Genomic DNA, 13,971 nt, shown 5'->3' with positions numbered 1-13,971 from the left:
ATGGCAAGTAATTTGGTAGAGCTCTTACTGAACTCCCGGCAAGCTGACTTCACAGGCTGTGCTCTTAACCACTACACTATTGGCTCTATTTACTGTTTTTCTGGCTTTGCTTCCTGGCACCTAAATATGTTCATTCTCCAAAACTCTATCCTTGATCTTCCTTTCTTTTCTATCTGACTTGTCTTCTGTTATATTTCACCTAATTTCACATCTTCACTCTTCAGGTAATTTTTAACTTTCATAAACTCCACTTCTACTTTTTAGCTACCTGATAAACTTGTTACCTCGGATGGCCTTCTGCCATCACTCATTTTCTCTCACACGTTTTTTTCTTCCTATAGTTCCCATGTTTGTTACAGCATTACCATTATTCATGCTCTGCAAGCTCAAACACCCCAGGTACTTTTAAATTTTACTTCATTACCTCTCCAGAACATCCAGATAGTTGTCGAGACTTGATTATAGTTCTGTTCCTTCTAACAGCCCACCGTGTTCCTTTCTGTTGCCAATGCCTGATTTGTAACTCATAACCTTTTCTATGGACTAGGCAATAACCTCCATACTTCCACTCTCTTTTCTCCATTTTGGCATATTACCCCAAACAAGATCAATCTTGTGGAAATATAACTCACAATTTTAATCTTATGTTTAAAAATCTTCAGTAACTCCCCACTGGCTACAGAATGAAATCCAAATTCTTTAATTTCCACAATTTTTTCTCAAACTACATTTCCATTTTTATTTCTTGCTGTTTCCTGTAGCTACTTTTGATAGCATAATATGCTTTAACTGTGAGCTTTGGATTCAGATTGAATTTCAAATTCTGTCCTTGCTGCTTATTTTTGCATGTGACTTTGAACAAGTTACTTAACCTCTATGAAATAAATTTCTTCATCTATAAAATGAGAATAATATCTCATTACTTGCTGTCAAGACTAAATGAAAAGATAGATCAAAAATACTTGTCACCTGTGGGGAGGTGCACGGCCAGCACTGTCCCCACTAAGTCCTCAAGGCTTGTTCTCTTGGTTACATGAGGCTGGAAATGATGGAGTTCCGTGTCACTGCTTTCTACTGCTTTATCCTAATACGTAAAACTTTTTCCTCAATAAATGATAGAATAAGTAAAAAAAAAAAAAAAAAGTCACAATTCAAGAAATGGTTTCATCTAAAGTGCATTATTACTTTTTAAATTGTCTATAGAATCTGTAGTAATGTCAATATTCTCATTCTTGATATTGATAAGTTGTATTTTCTCTTTTTTTTTCCTGATCTGCCTGGCTAGAGGCTTATCAATTTTATTGGTCTTCTTAAAGAACCACCTTTTGATTTCATCGGTTTTCTTTTTGTATTGGTTTTCAGTTTCTATTTTATTGATTTCTACTTTACTTTTTATTATTCTCTTCTACTTACTTCAGGTTAATTTGTCTTTTTCTGTTTTTTCAAGGTGCAAGTTGAGGTCATTGATTTAAAGACCTTTCTTCTTTTCTAGTATAGGTACTTAGTGCTATAAATTTCCCACTATGTACTAAATTAGCAATACCCCAAAATTCTGATGTGTTGTGTGTTTTTTTTTTTAATTCAGTTGAAACACTTTCTGTTTTCCCCTTTGGTTTCCTCTTTGACTCATGTGTTATTTAGAAAGGTGTTATTTAGTTTTCAAATATTTGGGAATTGTCCAGAAATGTTTCTGTCACTGATTTCAAAATTAACTCTATTGTGGTCAAAGAATATATCTAATATGACTTATCTTTCTAAACTTATTGATACTTATTATATGATGCAGAATATGTTCTAACTAGGTCACTAAACTCTTTGCAAGTGAAAAACTGTGCCTCCTGCTGTTGTTGGGTGGAGTGTTCTTAAAATGTTGACTAGGTCAAGTTGGTTGGTAGTGTTATACAAAGTACTCACAGATTTTCTGTCTACTTGTTCTGTGAGTTACCTAGAGATGGGTATTGGCATTTTCTGCTACAATTATGGATTTGTCTACTTCTCCTTGGAGTTGTATGGGTTTCTGCTTCAAGTATTTTGAAGCCTTATTATTAGATGCATAAGTGTTTGGAATTATTATGTTCTCTTGATGAATTGACCCTTTTATCATTATGAAATGACTTTCTTTATCACTGGCAATATGCCTGTGCTCCAAAATCTTCTTTGTTTGATATTAATATAAGCACTCCAGATTTTTTGTGTGTGTGAATCTGTTTTTTTAATTGAAGTATAGTTGATGTATGTACAATATTATATGTTACAGGTGTACAATATAGTGATTCACAATTTTTAAAGGTTATACTCTATTTATAGTTATTATAACTCCAGATTTCTTTTGATTAGTTGTGAGAATGATATATATATTTCCATCTTTTTGCTTTTAACCTTTTTGTGTCTTTATATTCAAAGTAGGTTTCTTATACATAGAGCATATAATTGGGTCTTATTTATCTATGCAGCCTGATAATCTCTTCCTTTTAATTGGGATGATTAGACCATTTACATTTAATGTGATTATTTATATGGTTAAGTATAAATCTATTTGCTTTCTGTTTATCCTGTCTGTTCTTTGTTAGCTTTTTCTTTTTTCCTGCTTCTTTTAGACTGATTATTTTATTTCCATTTTATCTCTTTTGTTGGCTGATTAGCTATTCTTATTTCAGTTTTTTGAATGTTTGCTTTAGGTGTATAGTATACATCTTTAACTTACCATAGTTTACTTTCAAGTGAAGATATAGCGCTTCAAGTGTACTATAAGAACCTTAAAATAGTATAGTTCCATTTCTTCCCTTCAGACCTGTATGCTGTTATTGTCATCTATTTTGCTTTTACATATATTATAATGCCCATACTACATTGTTATATTTTTCTTTCAATCAGTTATCTTTTGAGGTTATTTAAATAATACAGAAAAAAGTCTTATATAAATACATAGTTGCCAGTGTTCTTCATCTCCTTGTGAATATCCATATTTCCATCTGGTATCATTTTTTTCTGCCTAAGGACTTCCTCTATTATATCAGGTCTGCTCATGATGAATTCTTTAAGCTCTTGTATGTCAAAAAAGTATTTGCCTTCATTTTTTGAAAGGCGTTTTTGTTGTGTATAGAATTCAATGTTGACAAGTTTTTCTTCTAGTACTTTAAAATCATTGCATTATTTTGACAAGAAATCTGCTGTCATCCTTATATCTAATTTGCCATTAATTTCATTCAGTGTATTTTTCATTTCATACATTGTAGTTTTAATCTCTTGAAGTTTGATTTGGGTCTTTTGTATATCTTCCATGTCTCTGCCTAATATTTTGAACATATGGAATACAGTTACAGTAACTATTTTAATGTCTTTGTTTGCTAATTGATTTCTGGGTTGGTTTCACTCATGATATTCTCTTATTATGGTTAATATTATCCTATTCTTTGCCTGTCAGTGTTTTATTGGATGCTAGATGTAAATTTTACTTTCTTGGATGTTGGATTTTTTTCTATATTTCCATAAATCTTCTTGAACTTTAGTTTGGAATGCAGTTAAATTATTTGGAAACAGCCTGATCTTTTCAGGACTTGATTTTAACTTTTTTTGGACCTAACCAGAACAGCATTTAGTTCAGGACTAATTAGTCTACACTAATGAGTCAACACTCATCTGAGTTCTCTATCCCATTTCCCTAAAATTACAAAGTTTTCAAATCTACCTGGTGGGAATAAGCACTGTTCCTGACCCTCTCTGAATGGCAGGTACTACTTCATCTAATACTTTTGGGTGGTTCTTTCCGCATCCTTGGTTAGTTTTCTCTTGTGTATTTGCTGATGATTATGCTGCAAATACTTGAGTGGGACCCTTTACATGTCTCCAGAGTTCTCTGTTTGTGCAGTTATCTCATCTCTAGTACTCTGACCTGAAAATTCTAGCTGTCTTGGTCTTTCTGGACTCTCAATTCCATCTCTTCAGCTCAAAGATCCACCTGGGTTCCCCTCCCTTTGTCAAATCCTAGACGCTCTCTCAAGACAGGAAGGTATAGTAATCATAGGACTCACTTCCATTTTTTTCTTATTTCTTAGGAATCATTCTTCTTTGTTGCTTAATATTCAGTGTCTTAAAAGCTACTGCTTCGTATACTCTGCTGTCGCCACCACATGGACCCAGCTCACCCTGCTTTAGCTCTGACATCCCATGCTGGGGTGCCACAAGACATAGATGCCCTCTTCACCTTCCTTGGGCCTGACAACCACATGTAGGCCACTCTTATGCATGGATGCTCTCCTTGCACCACTGGGGCTCTGAACTACCCCCACCCTTGCTGTGAACTCCTTCCTCATACCCCCTAGACTCTAACATTCTACTCAGTGCTACTCCTGCTACCCTTCTCTCCTTCCCTCCTCAACTGTAGTTACTGACCTTCTTGGTCCCACCTAATGACTTGAGGAATGAATTTTTCAGAAAGCAAGGGAAAGGGGACTTCTTTATACAAGTATGGGTATCTTCCACTTTCTTGTGTTCATATCCAATTATGAGCAGCATTTAATGGTTCTGTAGGTTTGTTTTGTTTCTTAATTTTGGTGCTATATTAGTTTGCTAGGACTGCTGTAATAAAGCACCACAGACTGAGTGGCTTAAACAACAGAAATGTATTGTCTTATGGTTTTGGAAGCCAGAAATCTGAAATCAAGGCATTTGCAGGACCATGTTCTGTCTGAAGGTACTAGGGAAGGATCTCTTTCAGCCCTCTCTCCTAGCTTCTGGCATTTCCTTGGCTTGTACAGCATAATTCCAGTCTTCTCATGGCATTCTCCTTGTGTTCATGTTTGTGTCCAAATTTCCTTATTTTGTAAGGACACCAATCATATTGGATTAGGGGCCCACCCTGATCCACCTTAACTAGTTACATCTGCAACAACCCTTTATCCAAATAAGTTCACATTCTGAGGTACTGAGGGTTAAGACCTCAACATATGAATTTTGAGGGGGACACAATTTAGCCCATTATAGATACTCAGGAACCCAACTTCAGTAATCTGACATGTTACTCTGAAGTAGTTTGAACACTTGAAAATGAATAAGTTTTCTATGTTTTCTATTTCTCTATGACAGTTTTTTGAAATATGGTACCTAGCTGATATTATTATTAATTATTATTTAAAATATTGCCATATTTACCTAATTGAATCATTTTTTCATTTTTATTATGAAATATTTCATATCTTCAGAAAAGTATATATAAGTTACAAAGCATAATAATGAAACAAAAAATGAACCAAAAACATGAAACATTACAGAATTCTGTATTTTTTTAAATTTCATATTTAAGGGATTACATTACATCAAAATGAAGAATAAATTTGCTATGCTAATAATGCTGTGTTTTGATAGTGAGATCTGGAACAAGTCATTAACCTTCATAAACTTCTCTTACCTCCTCTATAAATAGGAATAGTTATGATACCTACCTTATAGAGTTGCTGTGAGCATTAAATGAGATAATGTATATAAATCACTTAGTATTAGAACATAATAAATGTACAATAAATACTAACTGTACTATTATTCAGGATAATGAGAAATTAGTATGGAAATTTAGATTGTTTTTAATTGGCATTCTTTTCCTAGTCATAATCCAGTGTTTCTTCATCATTTCATATTCATTTTATAATTTTGTCAAGATCAAACATAATACAGTCACATAATTACAATTTGAGCCTCATAAACTTACTCCAAAAGAAATAAAATTAGGCCTGAGAGGATGTTTGTATCTATACTTATATATTGCTTGGGATGGTAGTTTCCTCTGTTTTTAATACATAAAGGGATTCCTTTGTAATTGAAAGTCTTAAATCCAAACGATTGAATATCAAAGAATAATTTCAATCTAAATTCTTTATACATAACCTTTAGGATATTCTGTTTTATTTTGTAGTAAATGAGTACATATTGTTTTCTAAAAGAGAAGGCAAAATCACCCAGGTGTATTGCCTATTTTGTTAATCCAACAAGATATGTGTTTGATTATATCTCATAAAATGGCTTTTCTTTCTTTAAGATCCCCTTGGAAAGGACTTCCAGAACTGACCAACGAGAATGGCCAATACTGCCCTTTCAGCTGTGAAACACAAGCCTGGTCAATTGCTACTATTCTTGAAACACTCTATGATTTATAGTTGACTCATGCATATGATTGCATTAAGTATGCAATCAATTTTATTGTTGAATGCAAGGTAATAATGTAATGTAAATGCTTTATATGCACATGCTAAAGTCATTCTTAAAATCTCATTCATATAATACTGATGCCCGATTTAGGTAAGACTGTAAAGCATTAGTTTTTCTTTTTCTTTTTTTTTTTTTTTTTAAATAGGATGTTTGTCTTTTGAATTCAGGAAGTATTCTTCAAATGCCTAGAAAAATCAATAATTTGAAATCCAGAGTTTGAAAACGAAAAAAATCATGTAATCTTCTATTTGTACATAAGTGAAAATGAAATATGAGAATGTAATAATGAAAGAAATGAAAAGGTATCTTTAAATGGTGGTATATATTTTCTTCAGTAACAATATATACCAAATAGGCTGTGGTTAATACTTTTACTATGGTATTTCTAGCACCTTCCACACTGCATTCAATAGATACCAAATGAATGCTGAATCATAGAAGTGTCCACCCGCAATATGTGTTCATAACTGGAGCACAGATGTTTATAATGTGCTTTTATTTTTTTCACTGATATATTAACATGTTTTTAATATAATGAATTTCAACAGTATATTTAACATAATTTGCTTGTGCTAATGATGCATAGGATATATGAAAAAACCACAAAGCATTAGGAATTTATTTTCTAAAAACAGTTTTATAAAATTAGTCTTGAGTGCCAGTGTCCTACTATGAGATGGTTTACCTTTTCGTAACGCAAATTGTTGGCCATGTTTATGAGAACTTTAAAGACAAAAAATACTATATTAGTTTTCTAAAACTTAATAACTATTTTTAGTTTGTGTGTAAAAGTGTATTATACTGGTTTCCTAGTAACCAAACATTGAGAACAATCTTAACATAATATAAATAGAGATATGAATTCAGTAGTTATCTTGAATTCAGTATAATCATTTGAAAAGTTTTTCATGTTATTTTAACACACCTTAAATCTGGAAAAGTCATAAAGAAAAAAGGCTTTTAACATTTATATGATTTGACATTTTTTAATAGTACTTATTTTCTAGATGAATTTTTTTTTACTGTCTGTTTTTGTCTCAAGAAGGCTCTTAAATTAGATCATTATACTTACAGTTGAAAGGAAATAGTTGCAAAAATCCATTTCATTATTCAATTGTGTATTTATAGTTAAAATAATGGTGCAATAACACTTTTCTCAGCTAGAGGTCACATATCCAACCACCTTAACTCTGAAGAAGGAGTAAAAATAAAGAAGAAAAACAAGTAAGCTAAAATTTCTGCGTAGTAAAAATGTAAAAATGCTTCAGATACCAAATACCCATTCTCGACCCTCCTTTAGTTTTAACTGGCTTCGTTCCTGGTTTCCCAACCTAAGGCAGATTAAATCCTACAGATTTAACGACCATTGTGATAGTAATCTGACCACTGTCTATAAACACATTGATTTCCAAGTTTCCCTTCCTTCTTTATTGCTCAATGTATAACCTTCTCTAACCTGTGCAGTTAAAAAGAATGACCTTCCTTGAGAGGCAGAACCATTAGTCATCAAAGATTCACATAGTTCTATTGTTCTAATTTAACTCCTATATTAAAAGTGGTAAGAAAAGTAACCGAAAACCAACATTAAATATGTTAAATATAAAAGCAAGAAGCAATGGCTGGCTCATGATTAAATGTGATAAATAAATAAGTAAATGAATATGTTAACTCTAATAATTAAATAATTGTCAAACAAGTGGACAATTTTAAATACGTAACCATATTGGGTTATCTATGGTAGGGCAAATATCCACCTCAGTAAATTTTTAGGATATCGTGTTGCAGTAGAAAATTAAGTGATTCATATTCCTTACTAGGAATATTAATGAAAGAACATTGTTATAATCTGCATGGCCTATTTTAAAGTTTAAGAGGCATGTTACACATTACTTCATCAAAGGTTGTTAAAATAATAGTTTTAGACTTTAGAGAGATAAATGTTGACTAAAAAACATTTAAATAGAATACTTCATTCCTGAGTGATGTTGGACGAGGTACCATTATATTACATCTTGAAAATGGTTCTGTGCCTTGGTTCTTAATTAATTCAAATCATTCTTACTTTTTAACTTGAGAAGTTTGCCAGTTTAACCAGTATGCTGTGATAATTTAATACATTTCAAAGATAATTGAGGAAACATGAGACCTGTCATTCTGTCTATGAGCATTATAACCTATGTGAACTGCAGTGCATTTCTGATATGTCTTCAACTGCTCTATCTAGTAGGCAAATGTCATTTTTATGTCTGTGTGCCAAGAAAATAAAAATCTTTTCTAAAGGACTATATTTTGCATTTATTCCATTATTTACCAGTTAACTAATTTGTTGATGCTGACTACTACCATTTATTCAGGGCTTGCTTATTTTGGGTGCTTTATCTTTTTGCAGGATGTGTGGGGACAAAGAGAGGAAGAAGAATTTTAGGCTGTTCGGTAATTTATTTAATTAGCTATGTTGAAATTAGAAGCAAAGTTAACTTTTGATGTACAAACTGATCTATTAGCAGCTATACACTCCCCAGGTATTTCTTGAAATCTTTCACGCTACTGTGAATTTTTTGTTACCTTTCTTTCATGAGTATGAGTGAATTTGTCAAACTTGCCAAACTTATTTATATAGATCCTCAGTGTGCCAAAATAATAAACTCAAGTAAGTTGCTCAGTTTTGGGGTTTTTTTCCATTTGTATGAGATTTGAATTATTAAGTAATACTGATACTTTGTCATTTTGACACAATTTTTTCCTAATATATGTTTCTTAATATATCTGGTATTGGTTGGAGGTTTTTTGTTTAACTTACAAAAGCTTTTCATTTTCCTTTGATCAAATTTTTTAGTGTTTATCTTTGCGAACTCTTCTATCTCTTCAAAATTTAATTGAAATTTTAATTGATCCAATAATTTAATAAACTTTTGTTTCTGTGTTATATTCTGGTTTTATATTTATCTATTTACAGCAGCATACAGTATGAGTTGAGACATTACTTAGCTTTTCTTTCAAAATTGTTATACCCAAATTCATGAATTGAATTTGATTTGTAGTGATTCCTTTTCTAAATTATTGAATTTTTATGTAATAATAGGGTGTACTTCTGGGATGTACCATTGAAATTATCTGTGCCTGTTCACTCATTTAAGTATTATAATTTTTGTTTTAATATTTGTTAGAGCTTTTCCTCACTGTCTTTCTCTCACTAATCCCCTACTCCTTTTTTAGAATCTTGTTTTATATACCTACCTATTTGTTCTTCTCAAGTACTTTTCCATGTCCAAAAAGTGTTCTCTTACCATTTTTACTAAACTTATACTTAACACTGTAATGTAATTTGATAGGAATTGACATTTACAGTATTTAATCTTCTAAGAACATAGAGTGTCTGCATTTATTCAATTTTTATTTTTTTAGATTGCTGAAATTCTTCCTAATGTTTGTTTTGCCAGTTAGAATAAAAAACTCAGATTTAACAAACATTTATGAGCCCCTACCATATAATGGGCAATTTTATATTGGAAGTATTATACCCATTTTACGTATGAGAACATTGCTATAGCATCTTGCCCTAAGTCACACGACTGATAAATTACTGGACCAAAACTCAATCCCTGATCTTCCTACCGCAAATCCTTTTTCAAAGATCCTCAAGACTGAAGTCTTCTGTGCTCACCTTCATGCTTCTTGCCACCATTCATCCACAGGTCGAGCTGTGGCTATTATTAGTTGCCCACATGATTATGGAAATCCTTAGATGCTGTTCTGCTTGGGTCTAGATATACTCCCTTAATATCCTGGTCAGATAATACGTTTGACTCCCTGGTCAAAATGTATCTGCAGCAATCTGCCTTGATAGGATAACTGGTATATTACTGGCTCAATATTCAGACTCAAAATGCATGAGTTAGGTTACACAACTTGGATAAATTTGCAAATATAAGTGTCTTATCAAAGTGAGACAGAGAAAATTCAAAGGCAGTAGGGAACATATTTGTCCATGAGAATTTTGGTCAAAGGAAGCAAGTTATATCTATAGAAGTTCACTAACAAATATGGTACTTAATTAGGCAAACACTCAATGTTAATATATTTATTGTAACTGATATATTTTGAAAGTGCAAAACTGAGCGCTAAACATCTTTTCTTATAATCATAACATAAGGAAGTGCTCCAAAGATGATTCATCTTGACTCCCACATCACACTCAATGAATCGCAGGCTTCACTTTTACTTGCCTGGGCTCTCATCTATTCCCCACTTTGTATTTGCATTCTTGTCTTGTCCTTAAACAAACATAATGATTGCTTAATTGATCACAACTTACACCATCCGTCATAGAACTGAGGAAAACCTTTCTTGAACACTGCTTATATCCCACCACTGATCAGATGACGTTTGGGATACTCTATAATTTGGCCCCAATCTCATTTCAGTTTTGTTACAATAACTTTTTGCTCTTTCCAAAGCTGATTACTTGCCACTCTGAGTCTTTGATTTTTCAACTGTAAAAACAAGAATGATGGTAATACCTACCTTGCAGGGCAGTAAGAATTCATGAAGGCAACCCATAGTATGTTAGGATTAAGTTTGACTGCACATAACAGAGCCCATAACAGTGGTCTCTATGAGACAGAAGTCCAGAAGTGTGCAATCCAGGGCTGATATGCTGGTTCTGTGGTCATCAGGAACCAAGGCTAGTATCTAATGACAAAAAATATTCTATAATTTCTTATATATAATTTTCTTAATATGAATTCATTGTCTCCTAGATGTGGTGAACAAATGTACAATAACCTCTTTACTTATTTTGATCAGTGGTTTCTCCAAATTCTTTTTCTTCTTGACTTCCCAAAGCCTTACCTTGAGGAGAAAAGAATTCAAGGTTTACATCTTTCAAATTAGTTGTAAATTTTATGGCTTGGTTAAAATAAGAACAAATTTTATAATTCATAATTTTATATTTACATTTTTTCATTCATAATTTTATACTTACATTAAAGTTTAAAGAAGCAAAATAGCAATTATTGAAGTCTCTACTAATAAGGCAAGATGGAATTTTGTACAAATATTTGTTGTTTTCGGTTTGGGTGGTTCTCATCACTGGTGAAAGGGGAAAAAATGTATTTCAGCAGAAAAATAAACGAAATGGTTTGGAATAATTACCTAGAATGCAATTGTTTAATAGACTTAGAATTCCCTTGTTTCTGAGTGTCTTTAGAAAACATAAGCTTTTTTATTTAAAGCAACTTCAAAGCACTAACTCTAAGACCTAGAGTAGCTTTCTATTAGAGCTTCACTTAACTTACTGGAATTCATCTCTGCTTACTCGGAAGTAAACAAATATGTTATTTTGAATGAAGGGGATCTACATTTCTGTGTGTTTCTCATAATGCGATTGTTCCATTGGGTCAATGGATTCTAGTGATTAAAAGATGTCATGTGATTCTAATGTTTAAGAGATGCCATTTTCCACAAAACATAGTTCCCTAAACCAGTGATTCCCAATCTTTTATATATTGTGGAATATGTAGAAAAAGCTATTTAAACAGCATTTTGGTAAATGAACGGAGGATGATTCTGGCTGCTGACAACTAGTCAGAGATGTTTGGCCTGTAGGGCTAAAGAAAACTATCTCATTACTCTTGGAACCTTTTTACCATGGGGCCCCACATTAGTTGGAAAACTGCTCTCAACACAGAGGCTACTCATGCCCAACCTAAGGAAGAGCAAACCATTTATAATTAAAGGAGTAATGGTTTGTTGGGCTTGTTAAAGACATGGCTTATCAGTTTTCAGTCTAGAAACGTCTTAAGGAATGTTCAAGTACAAGTGCTTTCCTAGAGAAAAATTATTTTGAAATATATTGTCCATATAAAAAGTATATAACATATGTGCACCTTTAAAGAAGATTAATTAAATGAATAACCATGAACCTGACACAGAATTGAAAACTGAAACAAATTTCCTGTCCCCAGTTTAAACAATACTGAGACCAAGCTAAGATAATAGCAGTGTATTGCAGGAATTCTGCTCTAGGAAGATAAGACTGTAAAATAACTAAAACAGCCTGCACAGCAGTATTTTTCTGAAGAGATTTGCAGCAAGATTTGCTTCACAGGTCCTTGGGAATGGAACAAGCTTTACACTGAACACTGGGAGTCAAACACCCTCCAAATTCATCAAACCATCTGACAGGCCTGTGAGAGCCACAGCATCAAACTCAGGACAACTAGTCAAGCTGCTGTCTTCACAGAAGTAAGCAGGATGATGGAAAGGCCACATGCTGTGTGTTAGAGCAGGAGTCCCCAACCTGCAGGCCATGGACCAGTAGCGGTCCGTGGCCTGTTAGGAAGCAGGCCGCACAGCAGGAAGTGAGTGGCAGACGAGCAAGTGAAGCTTCATCTGTATTTATAGCCGCTCCCCATTACTCACATTACCACCTGAGCTCCGCCTCCTGTCAGATCAACTGTGGCATTAGATTCTCATAGGAGCACAAACCCTACTGTGAACTGCACATGCAAGGGATCTAGGTTGCGTGCTCCTTATAAGGATCTAATGCCTGATGATCTGAGGCGGAGGTGAGGCGGTGATGCTAGTGCTGGGGAGTGGCTGCAAATACAGATTATCATTAGCAGAGAGGTTTGACTGCACAGAGACCATAATAAATCAATTGCTTGCAGACTCATATCAAAACCCTATCAGTGAGTGGCAAGTGAAAACAAGCTCAGGGCTCCCACTGATTCTACATTATGGTGAGTTGTATAATTATTTCATTATATATTACAATGTAATAGTAATAGAAATAAAGTGCACAATAAATGTAATGCTCTTGAATCATCCCAAACCCACACCCCACAACCCCATCCATGGAAAAATTGTCTTCCACAAAACCGGTCCCTGGTGCCAAGAAGGTTTGGGACTGCTGTGTTAGAGAATGCTCCCCAATTTAACATCATCTTTGAAATTACCAAAGTTGTTCTTAGGTGCTACATTTTATTGAAATTTAACTCGAGAATGCATTTACCAGATGGTTGTCATAATTCCTTTCCTATCCAGTCAGGTAGTTCAAGAATATTTTGTATGGGGACTTCCTTGGTGGTCCAGTGGCTAAGACTCTGCACTCCCAATGCAGGGAGCCCGGGTTCGGTTCCTGGTCAGGGAACTAGATCCCACGTGCCGCAACTAAAGATCCTGCACACAGCAACAAAGATCCCATGTGCCACAACTAAGACCTGACACAGCCAAATAAATAAATATTTTTAAATATATATATTTTATATAACCTACCGTTTTAAAACTTGGATAACAAGTTTTTCCCTCTTCTCTTTTTTTCTTCCAGTTTTATTTTTATATTTGACTCTTTTCTGTCTTTTGTAATCCTGTTGAAATGGTCATATATATTTATTTTAGAAATAAAAAAGTCCTATTTAGGAATAGCTGAACAGTTTTTTTAAAACCCTACTCTCCTTTTATCTCACCTTCCTTTTTTTTGTGGTTTCCCTTACTCCCTTTTCCTCTTTCTTTCTTTCCCTTTTTTCCCCTCTCCTATTTTATTTTATTCCTTGAAAGTACCTTATTCTTACCATAGGAACTATAAACATTGCATGGCCTCATAGCAGTATTCGCAGACAAAAAACTGCACAGCTTTGAGTTCAATACCTACAGAATCTAAAACTCCTTGGACTAAACTTTGAAAATAATTGTTCCAGTGACAAAGCAACCAGATTATTTGGTTCAATATCTTTGCTTTTGCAAGAACACAGTGATTTTGACTAAGTT

General features: G+C 33.5%; 1 protein-coding gene across 1 annotated transcript in view; it reads left to right on the top strand.

Moving 5' to 3' along the window:
* Window positions 1-8,904, top strand: part of AGL (amylo-alpha-1, 6-glucosidase, 4-alpha-glucanotransferase) — a 79,108-nt gene extending 70,204 nt beyond the window's left edge. Inside the window, exon 34 of the mRNA XM_029229655.1 lies at window positions 6,032-8,904. Within this exon, the coding sequence (XP_029085488.1) occupies window positions 6,032-6,149 (118 nt within the window). The 3' untranslated portion in view covers window positions 6,150-8,904. The remainder of the gene's footprint in view (window positions 1-6,031) is intronic.
* Window positions 8,905-13,971: the final 5,067 nt, after the last annotated feature.

The sequence above is a fragment of the Monodon monoceros genome, unplaced genomic scaffold, assembly GCF_005190385.1.
Source record: "Monodon monoceros isolate NGI ecotype Baffin Bay Population unplaced genomic scaffold, NGI_Narwhal_1 Super_Scaffold_18, whole genome shotgun sequence".
Classification (NCBI taxonomy): domain Eukaryota; kingdom Metazoa; phylum Chordata; class Mammalia; order Artiodactyla; family Monodontidae; genus Monodon; species Monodon monoceros.
Note: the sequence above shows the minus strand (reverse complement) of the source record. Positions and strands in the feature narration are given on the sequence as shown.